Source organism: Sus scrofa, chromosome 11 (assembly GCF_000003025.6).
Source record: "Sus scrofa isolate TJ Tabasco breed Duroc chromosome 11, Sscrofa11.1, whole genome shotgun sequence".
NCBI classification, from domain to species: Eukaryota; Metazoa; Chordata; class Mammalia; order Artiodactyla; family Suidae; genus Sus; species Sus scrofa.
The window spans coordinates 32655868-32681754 of NC_010453.5; the positions used below are offsets into that span (position 1 = coordinate 32655868).

At 36.2% G+C, this 25887-nt stretch overlaps 1 protein-coding gene across 2 annotated transcripts in view; it reads right to left on the bottom strand.

Annotated features, from left to right (window-relative positions):
• DIAPH3 (diaphanous related formin 3) overlaps window positions 1-25887 on the bottom strand; it is a 502120-nt gene that overhangs the window by 163133 nt on the left and 313100 nt on the right. For both annotated transcript variants that reach the window (XM_021065648.1, XM_021065649.1), the window contains 2 exons: window positions 15704-15828; window positions 6841-7005 (listed from right to left, as the gene is read on the bottom strand). In XM_021065648.1, the coding sequence (XP_020921307.1) occupies window positions 6841-7005; window positions 15704-15828 (290 nt within the window). The remainder of the gene's footprint in view (window positions 1-6840; window positions 7006-15703; window positions 15829-25887) is intronic.

The window sequence follows — 25887 nt, forward strand, 5'->3', positions numbered from 1 at the left end:
ATGTAAACCTGGTAATGTTTGAACACAACATAAAAAGCAGCCTTAAGCCAATAGTGTTTTTTCTCTCTTTCTCTTTACTTTGTTCAGAACATGGAAGATCAGTTCCATGCACAGCATCAGTATGAAGAATATGCCATTTTATTCATTTTTGTTTGTGGTATCCTAATTTAGTGGTATCTTTTCAATTACATGGGTTAATATACTTATTATGCTGTATTAGCTGATTTTTTTCCTCCATTATCAATTGTTGTTCTCATTACTATATTAATCTAGTCTTTCCTATATGATTTCAGTAAACAAACAAAATATTTAAAATGTGGAAGGGAAATACAAATCACCAGTCACTTAATCATACAGAGCCTGTCAGTCAAATGCATTTATTAGCCCCCTGAGCAACCTGCATAGTTAGAATAAATCTTATCAGTAACAAGGAAAATTAAGCCAGTTAGCCTAGGTGTGTTTTTATTGTGAAAAGCCTAAAGAATAAAGATTAGAAGAATCTATCAGAATTAATTTTCAAGGTACAACTCAAATATTCAGCACCTGGAGTTGATCTAATTCTTTAAGTAAACAGATAATAAAATAAGATCCTAGTGTTAGAATATTTATTTATTTTTATTTTATTTCTCTTTTTGCCTTTTCTAGGGCCACTCCCACGGCATATAGAGGTTCCCAGGCTAGGGGTCTAATTGGAGCTGTAGCTGCCAGCCTACGCCAGAGCCATAGCAACTCGGGATCTGAGCCGCGTCTGCAACCTACACCACAGCTCATGGCAATGCCGAATCCTTAACCCACTGAGCAAGGCCAGGGATCGAACCTGCGACCTCATGGTTCCTAGTCAGATTTGTTAACCACTGAGCCACGACGGGAACTCCTAGAATATTTATTTTGTTCTAAGTTTGGAGCTGCATGCCTCTAAGTATGATCCCAGAATATCAATGGTGCCAATGAGAACAATTTTCAAGTCTTAAGCTTACCAAAATCAGCAAGGATAGAAGATACTTCCTATAACAATTACATAATCTGGGTCAACATACAATTACAGGGCTTTCGCATGATTTTCTTTTCTCTGATAACATATACTGAGTCAATCTATAAGACTTAAGGAGCATACAGAAAATGCTTAGCGCCTTGAAGTTCCTGTTGGTCACCTACAGTCTATATAGTAACCATCAGAAATGAAATTTAGAGTTGACAGGAATCAAATTTGAGTAATTTAAATGATTTGACAAAATGAGCTTTGTTCTGACTGTACTCGATATGAAAAAATTTTACACTGAAAATAGTCTCATTGGATGTTCGTTTTTGTTCGGTAAGACACTACTTTAGTCTGAGTATTCATTCACTAAAAGGATAAATTGTATTTGATCCACATGTGTAGCAAGATAAAATAAGATATAATTGATTTTATATTTGTTCACTACACAGTATATTTCAATTGCATGAACCGAAAATCAACTTAAAGTTTGCAAACAGTGTGAATGATAAATCTTAAACTAGATGTAACAGAGTTTTAACAAAACTGTTGACATACTCTAAAGACAGAGCTCTTGATGGAAAATAGGTAGCTATTTATTTCAAAATATTCTATATGGAAGCATAAAATAAAAAAGAGATAAAATACTTAGAACATCGATCCTATTATAATGAAATGGGAAGGGTGAAAATAACTTCTATTCTCTGTAGTTGGCTCACTTACTTTGAGGGTGTATGCACATAATGTCACTTGATCTTCAAAATGTAACATTGCTAAGAAACACATGCCATTATTAACAGGGAAATGAGGCTCAGTAGGTAACATAACTTGTCAAAGGCACTCCATGCCAGCGTCTGCAACCCCCAGCCACTGCTGTCTTCCCAACAGTGAGGTGGACAGCAAAGCATCACTATTAAAAACAAACAAAGGGCTAGGCTTATCATAGACAGAATTCAGAAATCACTTAAAATGTGAAAAAGTCAGAGGGAATTCTCTGATTGTCATCACACACAATTCAGATGAGAGATATGTATGTGGGAAACAAAGTTTAGGGAGGAACAAAAAGGATTCTGTGGACTAGAAAATAGTAACTGCAAAGTTCAGCCCACATATCTAAAACAAGTTCACGAAAAGAAAAGAAAAATTCAAGGCTCCTCCACTTTTTGTGTGTGCAACAGTAATTACTCGTAAGGCAGGGATTGCTTTCTGTTCCACTCAAAATGCAAACCCTAAAGTGAGATGTCCAGATATGCCAGGTCTTTGAACCTATTAATAAAGAAGGATGTCTACTGATTTTCCCAGGACTTCAAAAATCCCAACAGAAAATGTCCATATGCTTAGGATGAAGTCTCCATGAATCAAATCCTGACTTCTTTAAGCAAAATTCCCATCAATTCTAAACTGAATATATAAATTTATAAACTCAAGGGGTCTACATAGTTACACATGTCTAATTAAAATGGAAGAATGGTATATTTTTAATAAGTAAAAATTGGTAGAAAATTTATTTTCAGACATTTAACTTATAAGAAGTCAAATAACAAAGGAATTCTAAGAGGTGAAAGTATTTGGAAGTATTTCTCTAAGATGAGATCTTAAGCAAAACAAATAAAGTGTCAGGTGAAATTTGCTCCAGGAATTAGGAGTATTGTTGCACGGTGCTGATAATTCTGTTTAAAGAAAGAAAACAGCAAAAGACCTTCCGACGACAAAAAAGAGAAGCATCATCAGTATAAGACGTGAGGTACTAAAGAAGAAAGCATGTGTTTCAAGTCTCTGGGAGTAAAAACAATTTGAATAAGGTTCTGTAACATGAAGTAGTGTAGGAAGTGGGACCAGGACATACATTCAAATGTATGAAGGTATGAATGACTGTGGTCATTCAAAGACAAGTGACCAATGAGAGACACAAAAACTAGGTTTAAACTAGGAAAAAAAAAAAATTAAACCCAAAGAATAAAGGTGAGCAATCTACAGCCCTTGGATAAGATAAAGAGGGACAAGAGGGTCCTTGTAAGAGCCAACAAAAATTCCATAATGAGTTCAATTCACCCTGGAGAAGCGTGAATAACAAGTAAATTGGTAATGACATAAAACAATGGGCCTATAACCAGGGGAAGGTGGAAAATGGTGATTATTGTTATACAGTATGAAATGACTCAAGTCACAGACTTCATGGGGTAAAGCTTGATGGCTGGTGGGTCACCAATTTCCTCAGCCTCTAGTGAGAGGTCAAGCATTTCCACCTAGTACCTCCAATGTGAACTTTATGCCTCACATGAATCCTACAGGAGATAAAAATCTATTACTGAGAGGTGCTGGCTCTCTAGCCCTCACCTTAACCTCACTCCAGCCACAAGGCTTTCCATGAATAGGCCTCTAATTTTAAAAGAGGTTATTTTATGCTTTGAAATAGAACCAGACCTGAAAACATTTTTCTACGATGTAAACAGAAAGTTATCCTGTCAAGGTGGCAGGAAATAAAGTATGCCTTGATTCCCTCTAGTAAGTTTTCAAAAACACTCTGAAATATCACATCATAACTTTTCTTACAAACTCTCTGAGAAGCAATATAAAATAAATATATTTTTAATCTCCATTAACATTTCTCCATCATTTTAAGTCTAGATAATCAACAACAACACAAAAATATCAAGCCCTGATGTGAAACATCTGCTGGTTTCCATGGTGTCAATATCCCCTTTACGGTGGATTTCAAGCTACCAAGTGATATTATTGAATAAAGTAGAGAAAATATGTACAGTATAACAACATAATATAATATTTCTACAATAGAGATATAAGGTAAAAAACGTGAAAATCACAAATAGTAAAAATGTAGTAAAACGCTTTTGAAAAAAAATTTTAAAGTACAGGCTTTAGAGTCAGGTAGGCCTCCATTTAATCCTGCCCCTTCTACTTCTGAAGAGCCTCTGCCAAGGCATGGAGTTCCTTTCTCTAGCCCACAGTTTCCTCCAGGTAACACTCCACACCTCGTAAAAATGCTGTGAAGACTAAGTAGGATCTTAGCAGCTCCATCAGTGGCAGGTGTATTTGGTTTTATCTTGTTGAAGATAATAATAAAAATACAGCTAGGAGTTCCCGTCCTGGCGCAGTGGTTAATGAATCCGACTAGGAACCACAGGTTTCGGGTTTGATCCCTGGCCTTGCTCAGTGGGTTAAGGATCTGGCATTGCCGTGAGCTGTGGTATAGGTTGCAGATGCGGCTCGGATCCCGCATTGCTGTGGCTCTGGCGTAGCCAGTGGCCACGGCTCCAATTAGACCCCTAGACTGGGAACCTCCATATGCCGCGGGAGCGGCCCCAGAAAAGGCAAAAAGGCAGTAAATAAATAAATAAAGCTAAAAATTTACAATGTAAACTTAGTCTCTATTTCTTGGAAGTTGATCAGTAGTTAGAGATAGAAACCATTCCCAATGAGCAGGCTACCAATAATAGATTGTTAAGACAACAACAGTAACAAATTAACTCCCAGTTGAGAATCCCCAACTGGAACAGAGGTGAGTTCAAATGCTGCCACAGTGAACAGGTGTTCTTCAGAGGAAGCTACAAGATCATGAAACCCTTCCCCTTTGGTCCACATGGCTTGAAGCAGCAAATTGGAACAGATGTTTCTTCCTTAGCTATTGCGCAAAGGTCCTCAGAAAGAAAAAAAAAAAGAAGACCAAAAAAAAAAAAAGAAGCAGAACAGCTATATCTACACAAATTAGTTGGGAAATCCTAGTAACAGTGGTGAGACCCCGAGTTAGTATCTCCATTTAGTCACTTGCTAACTGTGTAACAACAGGCAAGCCATAATCTCTCTAAGCCTTGCACTTATTCTAAGTGGGAATAATCACAGTACACGTACCACATCTGTCTGTTGTTAAAAGGATTAAATGAATGAGAACAGCACTTGGCATTTGGTTGGCAGTATATGTGTTAGCTATTAGACAATGCTACCCACCACAGATGGGAACGTATGTTTCCAGATGAAGCAAAGTCTGAATAGAAATCAGAACATTGAGCACCATAACTTAGCCAGGCAAAACAGGGAGGGAGTTCCCCAGGGAGCAAACAGCAAGCAGAGTGGCCTGAACTTGAGAGAAAACATTCCAGGGAAAGCTGCCATAGTGGAGGGCAGGTGTAGAATGAGAGCGGTGCTCAGACGGACTCCTTATACAAAAGGGGTCTCCTCTACCTTAAAATTTGCTGGAACGACAGTGCATGAAGAAACAGTATAAACACATTTTAACAATGTAAACATATTTAACAATGTAAATATATCTTAACAGTATTTTCTTAAAGAGAACATAAATTTTCTTGCCTATTGTATTAATGTAGCTTTCTAGAACAGATCTTCGACATGTTAAACATTCATATCTATCCCAAATGTTTTCATAAAAACTCACTGAAATTGACCTAGTTTCCAAAGGTGAATAGTATGGAATTAAATAGCAACCTAAGAGATCAGAAGCCATGGACAAAACAGACATTTATTTGTCAATAATTTGTCAGTTTTGACACTGTGTTCTTTTTAAAGATACATTATCTAAAGTTCAAGCAGTACAACCATAAAGAAAGGAGGAAAAAAATATGTGTGTGAAATTACAGTTCCCTTTGTCACTTTCAGGCTCATGATTAGTCTAAAGAAAATTTCCTCTCCGAATTATTTAGATAAAAAGTGATTTTTATACTAAACTCTAAAGATTTTAATATAATTTAATTTTAAGCTCAGGAAGGTTAAATAGTGTTCACAGTAACTAAGTGTGGAATCTAAATCCAGCTCTCTCAAACTGCAAAGGCTTTGCTACTTCCACTAAGCCACGTTGCCTCATAAAACAAAAATTAGAATAGCATATTATATATCACACGAATACTCACATAACACATGTAATTATCAAATTCATTTCTGGTAATGAAAAAAATTGAAATCACTTTGAATTTGTGGAGGAAATAAACTAGGGGTGTGAGCAAATATGTGCTTATTGTAGACCAGTTTTCCTTTAAAATATTGAATTTTTATTAAAAGACTATCTAATCGCAACCAAGTGATTATAACCAAGTCAAATTCAGCAATAAAGTTTTCCTGATATTAAAGAACCAGCTCGTCTAGACCTTCTTTTTCTTACAACTCAAAACTTTATAATCCCCACAAACATTTGCTGAAGCACAAAACTGACTTACTTACCCGTCTATTAAGAATAACATAATTTTTCATTGCAGAAATGTATCACCAGTTTCCCTAGGGAGGCAACAATGCTTTCTCACTTTAATATGTGTGTGGTTTTTTTCCCCCATCTAATCAGCTAATACTTTTCAAAAGATCTTTTTAATGCCTAAATGAAAGGATTCCACATCAGAGACCTGACCTCTCTATTAAAGTATCTAAAGGAAACCCTAGGAATGGAAAATCCATTCAAAGGCAAATCGCAGGTAGCTTATTGTACAATGCATTAAGAAAAGAAAAGAGGAGAAAAAGCTTCATAAGAGCTGCACAGAATTTGGTAAAATTATACCACAAAAATACAAATTGATCTTAAGTATAAAGAAACAAATTCATAGCCAAAAACTTATTACAAAAGTGCTTTGTAATCAGCCAAGAGGGGAGTCTTTATGAAAAACTTCAGAATTTGTCACCTTTTCAATCAAAATTTCTGATTACAGCTTTATGTTGGGAAGGCCAAAAAGAGAACAAAACACACATTTTTCAATAGATTTAAAAATCTGAAAATTTTCAAGCCAACTTTCAACATCAGAAAAGGTAGGTTTTCCCACAGATGACAGTAGAATGAAGCATTGAAATAGGAGTAATAATAGATGAAGTAGTATAGATACTAGTACTTTGTAAAAATTTTGACATACCATAAACATGGTTCTGAAGTTATTCAAGTCAGTCAAAAAGTCTTCCACAGACACCTTCTTCATGTCGATGGCATAGTACTGCATTATGCTCTGGTATGACTTGTCCATGTTTTCATGTAATTTTGAAAGTTTCTCATGTTGTTCTTTTGCACTGATAACAAAGCTGTATATTACAGTTAAGGTATTCTGAAATTTACAGAGTAATCTTTCAGGGGAAAAAATTCTGTAAGCCCAATGGCTGCTTTAATTCTTAGCCACTATTACCTATTTCCAAAATGCCAAAATTAGCTCTAATAGGCATTAGAGTCAATCTACACTGTACAGGAATGAAATCTTCAGTGTAGTCAATCTACACTGTACAGGAATAAAATCTTCAGTGTAGTTCCTAACTACCGTTGGAAAAAGTTATCAGAAAAGCTAACTGTATATTTAATATTTCCACTTTATAATTGAGATCAAGGAAATTTTCTTCCAGTTTGCCTGTCTTACTCAGATCATGCAATATGATTTAAAATTATAGTGATATTGAAATTAATGACCCAGGCATTTTGCATGGTACTTAAGAGGATCATTTTCTCCCTTGCACACTTGGTAGTACTGTCCCTGTGGACAAATGCCTTCATCTTTCTGTGCCACAATTTCCTCACCTATAAAATGGGAATAATAATAACAAAAATGATAATAATTACATCACCTATCTTATAGGGCTGTTGTGGGGACTAATGAGTTAATACACGTAAAGTTCTGGGGAAAAATGAATGGCGTTTAGTAGTATATATAAATATTTGGTCTTTTTTTTCTTTTCTTTTATGCTTTTTAGGTCCGCATCAGAGGCATATGGAAGTTCCCAGGGTAGGGCTTGAATTGGAGCTGAGCCACAGCAACACAGGATGCCCAACCCACTGAACAAGGGCAAAAATCAAACCTGAATCCTCATGGATACTAGTCAGATTTTTTGCATTGTGCAACAAGGGGAACTCCCCATTTGGTCTTATTATTGCCCACTTATTCAATTTAAATATTATTTAAGGTTCTAAAAGCAATAAATTTACTTGAGTTACATTAAAAATTTCTTATGAAAGTAAACTCATGTTTTAACTTCTCCTTTGGAAAATATATGGTTTCTTCTATACATTACAAGATATAAAATTAGGATTATACACACACAGAGAAATATTCTTTTCTCATTTATGACAATAAGTTCAAAGCACACTGAGACTGAGAAGACTAAATTTCTGTGAATAAGGTGGTGGCATTAGAACACGTCTTCTAAACAAACCATGGAATTTCCTTTGTGGTGCGATAAATTGCTATTGCAGCCAGACCAAAAATCCCCACAGCACATTCTGAAAAGATGACTCTGTTAGAGCATCTGTCATAATTATCTATGGCTCCTATAAACCAGGATAGTTAAAGAAATGGAATACACAGAATTAAACTTACTGAAGTCATCTTATTGTCCCTAAAAGAAAAGGATAAATGGATATTAGCACATTTTTAAGTCAATAACAAAATAAGAACTAGACTCGGGCCAGGACAAAGAAATTTTTTAAATGTTAATATCTAAAAAGAGAAATTTTCCACAATTTCAAAAAGATAACAGTTCCTCTGGTACAACATTCTCTAGTGGAGGATGAAGGAAGGAAACTGATCCAAGCCCTTTGTTTTGAGAATAAGAACAAAAGACCAAGAAAGCAGTAGCAGTGCTGACAGATACAAGGTGAACCAGGGGGCAGAGAAGAAGTCTAGTAACTAGAACCCAGCCTCCCTCCAAGGACCCAAGGCTTCCCAATCAATCACAACTCACCTGTATCCATGGCTTTGGTCAATCCACACATTACCTACTGCCTTCTATTTTCTGTTTGTTTGTTTTCATACTATGCTCTGTCTAGTTAAAGAGACAGTCTTCTAGAATGTAAGGGTTTCAGACGTGAGAGCTGAATTTTTCTTTTTAATGAGCTTAGAAAATCTATAGATCTTTGGCTAATTTATATTAATTTGAATAGCAAAATGCCTCCTCATAGTTTCTAAGACTCTAAAGGATAACAGTAACAGTGCATTTAGATGAGGTATCATCTTTTTTATTTTTATTTTTACTTTTTTGTCTTTTTAGGGCTGCACCCATGGCATATGGAGGTTCCCAGGCTAGGGGTCGAATTGGAGCTATAGCTGCTGGCCTATGCCACAGGCACAGCAATGCCAGATCTGAGCTGTGTCTGTGACCTACACCACAGCTCACGGCAACACTGGATCCTTAACCCACTGAGAGAGGCCAGGAATCGAACCTGCATCCTCATGGCTGCTAGTCAGATTCGTATCCACTGAGTCCTGACAGGAACTCCTCATCTTTTTTAATCCTTGAATGAACAGAAGATTTTGTATAGTAGTCAAATCACAAGAAATTATAATAATACAGTCACACATGACAAGTTTCCATATATATTGTCTTGTGAAATATCTGCTTTGTGAAAATGCTGTAGGTAAAGTGAATTAATATAAATAAAAATCACTTTTGAAATGCATGAAGAAACTATCATTAAATGAAACATATGGCAATTCATTTATGATGTGCAGTAAGCATTCCTTCATTTACCTAGCAAGTTAAGAAATCAGCACTGGTTTATCTATTCAATCTAACACGCACCTAAAATTTATGTCCCAGTTAGAGAATCTACCCACATGGATTATTTATATATCCTTAACTCCTGTCTAAAAGAGAAATTTTTCTCTGCCTTTGCTTGTCCGAACTCATCATCCTCTTCCATGAAGCCACCTTCTCTAATCTCAACAACTATGAGTTTGTTTCACTGTAAACACAGCACCTGTAGTCCATTGTACTTTCTGTGATGAAGTGATGAGTGTGCCTTGCTAGGCTGATCTCCTAGTAGTGTTTTGCTCTTGCCACATTTTGGGGAATGGTCTCCTGTGACTGTCAGCCCCTCCTCTAGAGGCTGTACTAAATCTAATCATCTGCAATTACATTGGTGCCAATGACTTGTTTTACCCAACTATCATCACTCTTAAACTTCAGTGGGAAGGGTCACAGACTTCCTCAAAAAGTCTGATATAAGTCAAGGAACTTCTACTCATAAAACCGCATGTATACACATTCACTCACACACATAAACACACAATTTGGATGTAATGTTCAGAAGTAACAGTATTCCTATGGGTCACACTACTTTGCTGGGTGTTTCTAATTATATGGTTCTATAGCTACTCCTCTTTTTTCCCTATCACTGCTTCTAACCCTTTGAGTTTTAATAATGGGCACTCCACAGATAGTAGTAATTTTATTCTAGTACCTGGGAATATGTCCATTCATAGGAATAAGTTTAGTAAGTAGGTAAAAATAAAGCTATATTATCAATAACACTTTTTAGGTTTCAGATAAGAATCACAAGTTAATGAAATATCAGAAATATGCATAGGCATGCTTAATAAAAACTGTAACTCTATTAAACGACATGATGGGAAAGAAGACCAAGAGCCAAAACCATGGAAAATACATGGTCTTGTTTTAAAAGCCAGAGATCTTTATAAAGTAATTTTCTTATTGTAATCTATAAAACAAATTGCTCCCCAAATGAAGTGGAGCTTTGAATAAGTGGGATTACCCACAAAAATGGTAAAATTGTCACTGAACTGAAACAGTTTTGGAAATAGCCAAATAAATTCTCAGAAGTTTAAAATGATTCTCTACTAGAATGGAATAAATGGTTACATTAATGAGGCACTCTACATCACTACTGATGGGCTACTCTCTCATTAAGGGATGAGGCAATATTCACATAAAAGCCATCATCATCCAAAAAGCAAAAACAAACACAGGTGTTCTTGTGTCAATTGTTAAACCCCAGTTAGAAGTAAATGTCTATGTTGGTAGGCTTTATTTTTTCCCAGCATCAAATCCTCTATTTGTAAAGATCTTTAGGGAAATAGGTGAGCTTATTCAACAAAATAAAGATGACAAAATTCATTACAGAAATGCTGATACATATCCAATTACCTGATATTATTGTGAAATCTATTTTCCTTTCTTCACCAGGATTAGGGCCAAATTTTGAAAATTTTCTACCTGAACCACTGTAATTTTCTCATTTCACTGGTTTTCTACATGACAACCAGATTTGTGTTCACACAACTGAACCACAAATGTTTAGTGTGGGCCAACTAAGTAGCCAGACTGAGATATGGGATTTAACTCCTGGTCAAAAAGTACTGCTCATTCCCAACCCATCTAGCACAAATATATTCTATATTCATTTCCACATTTTGCCCTCATTATTGTACTTCCCCCACTGAGGATGTCTATTACTTCTATTAACCATCTTATGTGGACAAGTTTCAATCACTCCTATATGTCTAATATCTTTTATGGATCTTCTTAAGTACCCAGGATCTGGCCAGTCAAGCAGGCAGGTGGGCAGTGAATCTATAAATATCCAGTGGACCCTTGATTTCCCCTCTCCTGGGCATGAGGGAAAACAGTAGTTAACAAGGTAAGCAAAGTCCCCACTTTCAGGAAACATGAATTCTAGAGTGTGGTGACAGAGAATAAAGAAGTAAATGAATGAGAGATTCAGAGAGAGGTAAGTGTGGTGAAGAAAATAAAACTCTTTGATGCTGTATAAGTGACAGAGGCTAATTTATGCTGGGTAGTCAGGGAAGTTCCAGCTGAGAAGGGGACGTGACTGCTGGTAAAACAGCCATGAGCAGGATGCTTTGTAGCCCCTGCTTTCAGTGTTAAGACTCTAGAGAAGGAAAAGATCATTAAAGACTCGAGGATTCACAGAGGATGAGGAGCAGGATATTTTAAACTTAAGTTCCCAGGCCAGGGATCAAACTCGCCCCAAAGCAGTGACAATGTTGAATCCTTAAGTGCTAAGCCACCAGGGACCTACTAACTCGAGTCTTAAAAGTTTAAGAATGGATTAAATGGAAAACAGGTGAGAGAGAAAGCCGAAAAAAAGGGAAGAAAGAAGACCAAGAGACAAAAATCTGCCCTTAAAAATCAATCACCCAGCTTCCCACTCTTGCAAATGGACCATGTATGGACCATACAAGTTCACATTTACTACTACTTTTCTATTTTACTTCCTAACCACAGTTCAATTAAAAAAAAAAATACTAAATTCCTTTACCTGAAAAATGCTGTGCCTTATGCAATATGTAATAGACAGGTAAGTAAGATTTCACTCCTTCTCTCAAGGAATTTATTGGGATAGTTTTAACATCTATGTAGTAATTTCAGAAGTGCCTAAAATATTGTTACACAGTGGAACAACAAAAAAGGAAGAGTGAAAATGAAGCAGGATTGCAATGAAGAAATTTAAAGACTATAAAATGGGAGTCAAATAACTTGTCATGTAAGTTGTGTGACAAATACAAAAATATAGAAATGTGTAGCAAAATGATTTTTGTTCTAAGAGACTTGGGAGGGAGGGAGAATAAGGAAAAAAGAAAGGTAAAGACTTGTGCAAGGAACCTTTCAAGGGTGATACTCTAGGAGTTATTTTCTTTAAAATAAGAAATATTCCGGAATTTAAAGATCAAGAGAAAGGAACAGGCACAACATGACACAAATCCTGGCATTTTCCTAATATTTTCACTGATGAGAATTTAATAAGTATGTTCACCTTACATATATCACTTCATATATAACAATGTTGATGACCCCATCTCAAAATTACGTTACGCATTTTTCAAGCAAATATTTGCAGTGAAGCTATTCAACTCTATTTATATTTTTGACTAGGCTTAGCAATTAAGAAGTAACATAATTATCAGTTAAAAAGTCAATGTGATGTATATGAAATGACTGTACATGTCTTTTAAAGAATGCATAAAATGTGCTTTTTTAATATTAAGAAGTATATATAAAGAAAACAAGTATTGGGAGAATGAAAATACAATATACTACAGTTGAATGCTTTACATGAAATTTCATTTCATGAAACTATAACAAAATTGCATCACTATAAATTAAAGCAACTTAATTAATAGATTATTTAATAGTTCACTAAATCATGACTGTTTATATGAAATATCTACTTGTAAAAATCCATCCTTAACAGCTTAGATAACACATATTCTTTCAGAATTGGTTGATGAACCAAACATTTGTTATGTGCTTCGACTAATAAGCACTAATACTTAAATCATAAACAAAGTTTCAGTGTTAATAACCCAAATTTTAAATACATTTTATTCATTGTGAATTTAGCTTCCAAACTCTTCCACTTTCAAAGATGTAAGAAGTTCAAAATTTGCCATTTTACTAAGATCTGTAAAATGCATTTAATATTCAAAATCTGACTTGTCAGTCCTAATTAAAGTAAACAAAGCTTTGCAATGAATGAATTTAATTACTCTGAAACTAGTATGTCTAACCAAGATGAAAAGCAAACGCGTGCAATCTAATCTCAGCAAAGAATATTTATGATTATAAGCTTTGTCAATAGCAAAGTGCACCAACTGTTCATATATCTGACTTCCAAGAGACACATGAATGTTAATCAGTTCATTAGAGGCTTCTAGGTTGTGATATTTAGCGACAGGATGTAGTAGCTTTCTTGTCCATGGAGTATAATTGTACTCAGAATGAAAAATTGTTTCCAACAAAGCCTCATCCTTCCTGTTTCTGATTTCCTGCTGGTTGCCTTTTATGAGCTGCATACCTTTCAAGAAGCCAACATCATTCAGCTTCTGTGTCGTAAGAAGAACACAAGTATGGATGGGTCCTGAGATTGTCTGCCAAGCATAATTCTACCACCTTTATTCTCAGCTCAGGAATTTATCTCAGGTCCTATGTTAGTACACTCACAGTTTCTTGTAAGAAACTGTATGCAAGAAACTGTATGCAAGCAAAACCTTTTCTAAAATGCTTTTGAACTATAGGGAACAATAATAAGTACCTCAATGATTCTTTTTTTTTTTTCAATCAATAAAAAAGAGATGATTTAATCTCTCTTTTCCAGCATTTTCTCAAATGATCTATAACATTTGTTATAATTTCAAAAATGTTGAGTATTAACAGCAATAATGAGCATTTCCATCTAACTCCTGATTTTCTTTTTTTTTTCTTTCTTTTTTTAATTTTCCCACTGTACAGCAAGGGGATCAAGTTATCCTTACATGTATTGTCACATATGAATATTTTAACATGACAAAATGAAGGGGGAGAAGCTAAGAATGAAAAAACGGATATAAATCTGCAATAACAAATTTAGCCTTAAAAAGCATACTTTGCCGAATGAGAAGGTGCTGTAAACACATATTTGATGGATAAACACAGACTTAGTTTTAAAAAAGCCAAACTTCTCAAATGTAGTGATAAAGGCATTCTGTCTAATAAAAGACGAAACTGGGTGAGTAGGAAAGATATGAAAGGAAATAAACACATTAGCTTGAATTGATTGTTGCTGGAGTACATTTTTATGATATTTCCCAAAAGATACGGAGAAGAAAGCTAAAACTGAACTAATTCACAATTAAGCTGAAAGCATATAGTACAATAAAATCCATGACAAGCCAAATAATAATTTTATGATTTGTCAAATCTCAAGGGAGAATAGATAGAGGAAAAGTAGTTTTATTTCATTTTATTTCAAGTATCTCAGTTTAAAATAAAATATTAGGAGCATCTATTTATAAGTGCTCATTTGGAAGTGGGTTATCCTTTCATGCAGAATTCTGAAGTCCATATGGGATTTTAATAATGCATCGTAGTAATACTTTATTATAACACAAAAGATATCAGTCTCTAATTTCAGAGAACGGTTTGGAAAGCAACTTAACATTAGTTTCTGGAAATTAAAAAAGAAAAGTTTATTACTTCAATTACTCATTAGAGATTAAGCAACAAAGTTAGTAAAACCAAAGATAACTGAATTCAAAGGAACCTTAAATTAAGTAGGACACAATCCTAATACCTTTAGTTTTTATGTATACATGTGTATATATAACCACACACATACTATATATATATTAATATAGCACAAAGGCACTATCAGAATTCTGGCCACCCAACAGGATGAGTCACTGCTTAAAATCTTTGCCTGGTCACTTTCAGAGGACATCAGGCAAAACAATTAATGATATATAAAGGAGATAAGAGTGGTTAAAACCAAATTTGGGATATTTGAAATTTATTTGATATTTGTTAGTTGATATTTGATATGGGTTTAGAATTTTAATTAAAAAACAATTCATTCACTCCCATTAACATTCAGTCCCATTAACCACACATATACTATACACACACACACACATACACACACATACACATTTGTCAATTTTATTTTGGATCTGAAGACTACCTACATAAGCAGTGACTCTGAGAAATTTGATTTTGATTTTGGAACCATGTAGTATTTCTAAAGGAGATTTCAAAGTTTCTCCAACATGAGTTTATTAATACATGCCAAGTCTTGAAATTAAGCTGACCTATCATGCTATATAAATTTATATAGATATAAAGTCTTTATCTGCTTCCTAAAACATTTTAAAAGTATCTAAATCACAACATGACATTAGATTCAAACTTCCTCAAAATGAGTGTTCTTATTCTTTCAATTTACCATGAACGTCAGCAGGAAAGAGGGCATATGGAAGGGAAAAGATGAAAGAACATATTATTCATATTGATAAAAAGGAAGAAAGGATTGAATTCAATAGAATATACTTCTGTATTATTTGTGATAAGGAAAATCCTTGATAAATTTCCTTGCAAGAAGGCCAACGTTAAACCTTCTCTAATTTGGCACTACAGAACAATTTCTGGTTATGCAAGTATACTTAAAACATTACGTAAATTGTACTCCTGACTAGTGACTTAAGTTATTTAGATATCAAAGGATATGGACATCTTTGTCACAAACTTATCATGCAAGTCCTCAGGAGGAGGAAAGATTTTCAAATCTTTCTCAAGCTGTTGAAGCTGCCTTCCCATCTGCTTCAAATTCTTTTCCAGCGTTTCTACAGAAACTAAAAGAGAGAATATTATATGCCTTGAAAGGACAAAATTATAATATAAAAAAGTAAAACACCCTAGAAAGAAAACATTTGTGAAAAACCTTACAATAATAATGAATGTCCACTATAATAAAAGGTAAATTGTGCTAAAATTTTTAGAAAGCTTTCAAGTCCAGAAATGAAGAAAATTTCACAAAAGTTTCTTTAAAACAGAAAATGAAATTTAGGAAAACCTCATGTGAACAAATCATATTTAAGAAATACATTTTGTTTAGAGTTCTTGACCTTTCTACAAACTTTACAAAATAGTCTACTCAGAAAAAGAAGGCAAAGAAACACTATGTTTTTAAAATTAAATCTATTTCAATATAATTTGAGCATTTCTCAAAATCACAGTCTTTTGAGAGGGAATGATGAGCACATGGGCAAGATGGGGAAGGCGTGCTCTCTTGTTCAAGCTCTTTCGCTAAAGGAATGCAAAGCTATCAGAGATGATCTGAGTACCAAGTGGAACAAATGGCCAACTTTCTTTACTGGTACTCTGAGGACAATTTGTGTTTATTAATTAATAAAGATTTTCCTTCTTCATCTCACAGTTGACATGAAAAAATAGTAATGTAGGGCACAAAGGCACTATCAGAATTCTGGTCACTCAAACAGGATGAGTCACTGCTTAAAATCTTTGCCTAGTCTCCTTTAGAGGACATCAGGCAAAACAATTAATGCTATATAAAGGAGATAAGAGTGGTTAAAACCAAATTTGGGATATTTGAAATTTATTTGATATTTGTTAGTTGATATTTGATATAGGTTTAGAATTTTAATTAAAAAACAATTCATTCATTCCCATTAACATGAAATATACAGAATATTTTTTAAAATGCAAATAATAATTTTACATACTCTATGATTTGGGGGCTTCAAATTAATCCTGAGAAATGGGTGCAAGTCAGGTTTCATATGTAGGGATAAGAATATCTTTGGAAGTAACCTGAATGCCCCAAAAAATGGGACTGAGTTACATAAATTTTGAAACAAAAATGAGAGTTACCACCTAGGTTCAACAGAATGCAATAGAAAGGAGGCATGAAAAATAAAGCTGTATAAGAATATGGAGTTTTTTGCTTTTTTTTTTTTAAACTGGTTGTACATAAAATAATAATTTCTATTCTAAAATACTAATAACTGTTCATAAAAATCTTATAAACACATTATAATCACAATTAGAATAAGCCAATTCTCAGTTACAATGACGAATGAGTCCAATGCCTGAACCCTTCAGAGAGCGACATATAAAAGTTGTTTGTGTCTGAAGAGTGATGATGAGACTTTAACCTCTGGCTCCCCCTGTTGTGAAGCCATTTTCAAGTTATATTGGTGCATATTTTCCTCCTAGTTTTTTTATACCCATGTTTCCCCTTTCGTAGATCCTTAAGTTTGAGACAGTAACTCAGATAATAGAGTACATGAAATATTTCTACTATGGTAGCCTTGAGTGTATTAATAAATTCAATCTATGTAACTTACATGCCCAATAGCTTGCTGCAGGCTGCTCATGGCGGTAACCATGCCTATTTTCTAGGCTATGCTCTTTCATTTTTATGTCTGTTATTCATACCCAAGACAACTATTTGAGCAGGCCTCTGGGATTCATTGACTCTTCTCATTTCCAAATGGTTTTTGCTTCTCTCAGCTATCTATCTGCATTACAAAATGAGATTCCTTTCCCTCTCCTGGTCTACCTAACTTCTCTAAGTCTCATTAGCATTTCCTTTATGATTTCCAGAGAAATCTTACAGGTGGTTCAGTTACTTCCTTAAACTATGAAACTTTTCTCGTTAAAAAAAAAAAAAAAAGGCTTTGAGCACATAAAATCATTTTATTAAGTAAATACGTGATCGGAGTGTTTATAAGCCATAGAACCACTTCATAATACAAGTTAAGTTCCGATTATTACTATAATAGTAGTAGTAATAGTTGTAATAGCCCTGGTTGTTATAATGGCAATTGTAGCAGCTAAATTTTACTGAGTGTTTATGTATGTCAGGTACTGTCTTAAGTGTATCCCATTAATTAATTTGTTACGTTAAATTCTCACAAGAAAATAGTGAAATAGGCATTATGATTATCTGTTTTACAGATGAGGAAACTAGAGCTGAGAGGATGAAATAAAAGTCAAACAACCAAAAAGTGGTGATGCCAGAATTTGAATTCAGGCAGTTTAATTCCAGACTTTGTTTTCAACCATTTAGCTATACAGAAATTATTAATTACAGAAATTATCATTTTGTTTTTGCAACCCCCACCTACCTGTCAGTAACAAAATTTAAGTACATGGATGTAGTTTTCACATAAAGACTGCTTTTTTTGTGTACATTCTTCCCTAGTGCAAATCACAAGTAATCCACATATGGCTAAAACCAGGGGAACAGACTTAAGCATTCTGGATGGATGGATAGATGGATAGGATGGCAGATAGGTATACTATATTTTTAAATTAATATTTAAATTTAATATGTTGATGCATCATTGAATAAAATCACATATTTAAAATATTAGGATTAAATCTGATCAAACTTTATTATACACACGTGTAAAATTTCAGAAATACCTAGAAAAAAAGAGAAATAAAAACCTGAGGAACTCCCACATAACAAAAAACACAAGGCAAACACTGGGAAGAGACATAGTTGGATTATTTGGTTTTTCCAAATACATCATTCCAGAACCTATCAATTCCGCAGCATCAGCGGGATGTCTCCCAATTCACTTCAATTCTGAGACTGCCTGGAGTTAGTGCAGACCCCACGGGTTTAAGGACTCAGTCCCATAAGATCGCCCTCACTTCAGGGGCCAGTCACAAGTCCCAGAGATCACCCATACTTCCCAATGATAGAGATGGAGTAGGATGGTTACACAGGTAGTTGTAGGAGTCCCAGGACGGAACCAAGTCCCAGGAGGGAACCACAGACAGAGAGGAAAACCTATGGGACTTTGGGAAATCGCCGTTAATAACTGCTCAAGAGGCCCATCAGAATGAGCCAGGCTTGGAGTTCCCATCAGGGCTCAGCAGAAATGAATCTGACTAGTGCTCATGAGGGCAAAGGTTTGATCCCTGGCCTCACTCAGTGGGTTAAGGATCTGCCTTGCAGTGAGCTGTGGTGTAGGTCACAGATTCACCTCAGATCTTGTGTGGCTATGGCTGTGGTGAAGGCCAACAGCTATAACTTCAATTCGATCCCTAGCCTGGGAACCTCCATGTTCCCTGGGTGTCGCCCTAAAAAGACAAGCCCCCCCCCAAAAAAAACACCCTACTTAGAACAAGGCAGGCTTGCGTGACTAGTGGAGGCGTGAGATATACCTCAGGTTATGGGATGGGGGATGGGGTGAGGCCTGTATTCAAGTTCAGAGTTGAACTTGAACTGGGCAGGAGTTTAACGACACCCTTCTGGTGATTTGAATATGAACCATAACAGGGTCAAATACTCTCTTACTGGATACCAAGGAAGAGCTACTATCAGAAGAGAGAAGAAGAGGTTGTCTTTTCCCACCCCCACTCCTCTTGTATTATAAAACAGTAGCCCACCAGATCTTCAGGGCAGAGACTCCTTCCTTGCTCGCTTGCATGTCTCACAAGTGTCCTAGCTTAATAACTCAATTTCTTGCCTATCACTTTGTCTCTGGCTGAATTCCTATTGCGCAGAGGCATGAAGAACCTGAACCTCAGGAAGTCCAGGCATGGGTGAGTGATTCTAATTTAAAAACTGTGGGTTCAAGTCCCAACCTGGGTTTCGCCTGGGTTTGAGTCCTGGCACGTGGGTTCAAGTCCCTATTTGGGTGCTGGCTAGATTCAAGTCATAAGTGCTGCCAGTTTCACAACCAACTATAAATGCAGAGGTTCTCAGGCACTCCCCTGCTCCTCATTTATTTTCTATAATTTGCTAGGATGACTCACTGAACTTGGAAAAGTATTATACTATTACAGTTTTTATGATAAAAAGATATAACTCAAGATTATCACCAAATGGAAGACATGCAAAAGGGAAGGTGTGGGGAGGGAGTGTGTAGCACAGAGCTTCCCTGCCCTCTCCAGGTCCACCGCCCTTCCAACATATCCACACAGTCACTACAACAGAAGCTCCCTTAGCCTCCTTGTTCAGAGTCTGATGGAAGCTTCACAACACAGGTGTGATTAAGTCATTGGCTATTGGTGACTGAACTGGAGGTCAGAGGGTGGGCTGAGCGTTCTAACCCTCTAATCACATGGTTGGTATCTCTGTCAACAGGTCTCCCTGGCCTGAGGCTCTCCAGGCTGGTCCTCCCTGTATTTGCCTTGAGTCACCTCATTAGCATACAAAGTACACTTGTCTCTTTTAAGAAGGATTTGAGGAACCAGGAAAAAGACCAAATACATCATTTTTTACTCTGTCATGTGGACACTGAAGTGCATGTCTGGTTAGCAGGCAGAACTTTAGTATATTTGAGGAGGTGTGACTCATTTTTAAAAAATATTAAAGTATATTTACATTAAAATTTTTTTTGACTAAATTTTTAAAATTTATTACAATGACTAATTTTTTTTTCCTTTTTATACACCCGCGTGGCATATAGAAGTTCCCAGGCTGGGGATCCAATCAGAGCTATAGCCACAGCCTATGCCACAGCCACAGCAACACGGAATATGAGCCTTGACTGTGACCTACACCACATCTCAAGGCAATACCAGATGCCTGACCCACTGAACGAGGCCAGGGATCAAATCCACATTCTCATGGATACTAGTCGGATTCGTTTCCCCTGCGCTACAAGAACTCCTACAATGACTAACATTTTTCACGTATGTGTTGTCATCTCAGAGCTACCCAACAGCCAGGGCTGTCCTCAGAGGAGGCCGGCTGCTTGTAACTGAACATAGAGCCACCCCAGTAAGTGAATGCTTTTCAATGGGATGAGAGAAGGGCTTAGGGTTCAGAAGAAAGGCTTATCAGGTCATCCTTTGAGCCTTTTCCGACTCACTGGTAGCCAATGGGTCAGGAACTATGTTCTAGCATTGCGGTTTGAAGCAACTTCTCACTGACTTCATTTCCACATGGGTGAAAAGGAAAGCCTCACCTTATATTTTTACCTCACTGACATAAAAGATCAAATGCTGTAATAAAGGATGAAGAATTTTTAAAAAACAAAATGAGATTTTTTTTTTTTTTTTTTTTTTTTTTTTTTTGTCATTTGTCTTTTGTCTTTTTAGGACTGCACTTGTGGCATACAGAGGTTCCCGGGCTACGGGTCTAATCAGAGCTATAGTTGACAGCCTACGCCAGAGCCACAGCACCGCCAGATCTGAGGCGCATCTACGACCTACGACACAGCTCACGGCAAGGCCAGAGCCTTAACCCACTGAGCGAGGCCAGGGATTGAACCTGCAACCGCATGGTTCCCAGTTGGATTCGTCTCCTTTGTGCCACGATGGGAACTCCTAAAATGAGATCTTACTCTTCTTCTTAGAACCCAAGAAATGAAGACCTTAAAGACTGAAGTAAGTCATTTTTTAATTAAAGGAACCTTAAAAAAATCATCATCATCACCATCGTCATGTCAGGAACAGTGTTGTGGAAGTCAAGCTAAAAAGAAGAGTTAGCTCGTTTCCAGAGTAAAATCTCTGGGATGCTAGGAAGGTTTGGGGCATATTCAAACATTTAACATTGACATTGTAAGGAGTGAGAAGGTTGTCTTTAAAAATGGTTCTGTGGCTACTCAGAATGTAAATCCCATTAAGCCATTACTTAAGTTTCATTAGCACTATCTGGAGTTCCCATTGTGGCTCAGCAATAATGAACCTGACTAAGTAACCATGAGGACTCAGGTTCCATCCCTGGCCTCGCTCAGTGGGTTAAGTATCCTGCATTGCTGTGGCTATGGTGTAGGTTGGCAGCTGCAGCTGGAATTTGAAACCTAGCCTGGCAACTTCCATATGCCACAGGTGTGGCCCTAAAAAGCAAAATAAATAAATAAATAAATAAATACAATTAAAAAGCACTATTATTTCTACATCATAGGTAAGAGGATTTAAGTGTAATTGACCAACTTTTCACTGCTCATTTTTAAATAAAGACCAAAGCACAAGTGGAATAGGGAGAGGTCTGTGCAAGTTCTAAGCAGACAAAAGACAATCCAATGTTTGAGGCCATCTGATGGGAAAAACAAAGGATCATTTGAGGACTTGCTTGGTTTTTTCTTTTTGAGCAATTATATTTACAAAGATATTACCCTTATACATCTTTGAGCATAATTTAGCCATGCTTTCCTCATGTATCAAGTTCTTTGAGGTCAGTGACTATAATTTTTTGTATTAGAAATCCCACTAGAGCAGAGAATTTTAAATTGTACACCCTCGACAAAGTATTAATGTACTGGTGTCTCTGTATTCGATCTGTATGTAAATTTTACCTTTCAACTTTGTCAGGTTTCTTTTTCTTTTTATTATTATTATTATTATTATTTATTTATTTGCTTTTTTTGGCTGCACCTCCAGCATATGGAATTCCCAGACTAGGGATTGAATCGGAGCTCAGCTGCCAGCCTATGCCACAGCCATAGCAACACTAGATCCAAGCCATGTCTGCAACCTACACCACAGGTCACAGCAACAACGGATGCTTAACCCACTGAATGAGGCCAGTGATTGAACCTGCATCCTCATGGATACTAGCTGGATTTGTTTCTGCTACACTACAAGGGGAACTCTGTGTCACATTTCTTGACCAATAAATTAATACTATTTTTTTATTCCTTTTCATTATTTAGAGGTAACAAAAGATAGACTAGAGTTGACTAGAGTTTTAAAGGCAATTTCAACTTTTGCATTTTACTCCTTTAATATTCAATCAGATGGGATGTCCCTCAGTCACCTCAAACACCATGTGTCTCTGCCCCGAACCAACTGCCCATCTGTAATTTCCACACGTCAGTGGGTAGCAGAACCATAAATTCTGATTCCTGCACTAGAATCCTGCTAGTTTTGACCCTTCCTTCTTCTGAACCCCCAGGTCCAAAGGATGATGACATCCCCTGTAGTTTACTTGACAAATACAACCTGCCTCCTTGCTAGGCTGAACATTATTCAAGGCATCTGGAACACTTCTCTCTCCTCTAACCTCTGGTCTCCTATGATCTCTCTCAGAGTCACCTTCATACTGTACATGGGGAGCTTCTTCTTTGTGTGTGTGTGTATGTGTGTGTGTCTTGTCTTTTTAGGGCCGCACCCACGTGGCATATGGAGGTTCCCAGGCTAGGGATTTAATCGGAGCTATTGCTGCCAGCCTATGCCACAGCCACAGCAATGCCAGATCTGAGTCACGTCTGCCACCTACACCACAGCTCACGGCAATGCCTGATCCTTAACCCACTGAGCGAGGCCATGGGTCAGACTCGCAACCTCATGGTTCCTAGTTGGATTCGTTTCTGCTGCGCCAAGACGGGAACTCCGGGAGCTTCTAATATTAACTTAAAGATGCCCCTTTTCTGCTTAAAACCAGAGAGTAAAAATACATGACAACATCTGATCTCCATCCAGTAGAGTAGGTGTACTCTACTTCCTATTCTGCCACATTTTATTCCCACAACAACAGTCCTGCTTGTAGTTTCCTTCCCCCGTCCCTTTCAATCTCTTCCATAGCTGATGCTAGAAATAATGTGTCTGTATGTCCATTCCACTCAAGTCACTCCTATTCATACTTTAAATTCATATCCAAAACTCTGGTCAGGCCCCTGGTAATGGGCTCTCCTTGCCCATCATAGCTGGTAATTATCTCTATCTCTGCAATTACTATACTTTATAAACTTTTATTTTGATGTGTCTTCCTTTCCCAACTGACAGGGAACTCCTAAGGGAAAAGTCATATTTATTCATCTTTGTATCTTCAGTTACATAACACAGTACAGATACTCAAATGTTTGTTGAAAGAATGGATTTGGGATTTAATTTTAACCTCTCGAGATGAAGGCATTAAGAATGAAATGGGAAAATACAACAGATTAAGTATCTAAAACCTTAAAATCCAAGACACAGGCTTTTTTCCAAGTGCCTAGTCATTATGATAATTATACACTAGAGGTGTTAGAGAAGCTTTGAATAAAAGTTAAAATCACAACTGTAAATATTTAGGTTTACAGAAATCGTGAATACAGGCTTTCTATAATACAATGGCCTCTATGATTTACCATGTTAAGATTTCAACTAAAAAGGAGAGATTACATACATTTACGTAATCTCTATAATTGAATAATAATTGTCTGTGAATATCTCCTAGAGGTGTTGGTCATTATTTTATAACCAGCACACTAAGAAATGTCACATCCATTCTTATGTACCATGATGCATTACAGGGAAATTGAATTCTTAAGCAACAACTTATTACCATAAAACTATGTACACATTCAAACTAAACTAACCTTCCTATGCTCTTAGACACAATTGTTTTGTGAGAGAAACTAGAGCTCATAGCATTTCAGGCTCCCAAGATAATGATTTTTCCAATTAGATTGTATTAATAAAGATATCCAACAAAGCTGTAAGAATATTTCACAAATGTAAGTTAAAAATAATAAACTGGATGGACAAGATGGACAAAAACTTCAGTAGCAGTAAAAAAAAATTCCTTAACATTAAGGTCTATAATATCATTATAAAACTCCATTATGCTGATAAAAAAGTATAAAATTGAAATAAGACAGTTAAAAAAGCACGAACTCAAATTGCAGTTTGGTTCATGATAGGCACAAAAGGTATAAATTAAAAGAAGCAATGCTAAGTGACTGGCCAGTCATCCTCAGCTTTTCCTGCATCCTGTGGTTCTGATTCTTAATGGGACCCTCATATAATAATATATTATAATTTGCATTTGCTATTTATTTAATTTACTGCACTACAATGATCCCCGACTTATGTTACACTTCACAATTTTCCAACTTTACAATGGTAGAGAAAGCTATACGTGTTCAATAGAAACCATTCTTTGGGCTTTGAATTTTGACCTTGTCCCAGGCTAGTCATGTGTGGTAGACACTCTTGTGATCCAATCAGTGATCTTAAGGGTAAACTACTGGTATACTTCCAGTCATTCTGTACCTACAGAACCATACTGTTTTTCAATTTCAGTACAGGATTCAATAAATTACATAAGATTTCCAACCCTTTATTATAAACTAGGCCTCATGTTAGATTATTTTGCCCAACTGTAGGCTAATGTATGTTCTGGACAAGATTAAGTTAGGCCAGCTTAAGCTACAATTTTCGGTAGATTGGGTGAAGTCCATGCCTTTTTGGTTTACGGTATTTTGAACTTGTTATGGATTTATCTAAATATAACATCATCCTAAGTTGAGGAAGATCTGTATATGCAATGAGGATATTTTTGTTACATTTTTAAAATACATCACACTGCAAAAAAACTGCCAATATTTGCTACGGAGTCTGGAAAGTGGAAATGTAGGTAGAAGGCAAGCAGAAGAAATGATGAATACAGCCAGTGAAAGGGCTTCAGTCAGTTCTGTTGACCCATCTCTCCCACTCTGGGGAGAAAGAAGCAGTCTTATCCTCCCCAGCTACAGGTAGGGTGTGAAAGGCCTAACGGGCTTTTTAGAAGAGAAAACAAAATTAGTGGGAAAAGCCTATCTAATAAAAAATCATGTTTCCCTATAAGAATTTAAAAATTCCTTTCTGAAAATATGATGGTCAAGAACATTATTAAACACAAGAGTCCATAAAAGAGATATTTGTAACCATAGTCAAAATATTCCCTAGGGATAATGATTTTGTATACATGTGTGTGGGAGGGAGGTGGTGTTGCTTTTAATGTGTCCCACTGGTGAATCTTAAGGATAGACTGACTGATCTGCATATTATGAGATGAATTTTCATGTAGGGTTATTGGAGACCATGCGACCTAACAAGTTCTGGACTGCTTATCTCTGAGCTTGAAAAATTTCAATTTTTTTCTCCTGCTTAAATCTTTCCCCTGAACTCCAATGCCTATTGAATATCCTTACTTAATGGTTAATAGGCATCTTAAAGTT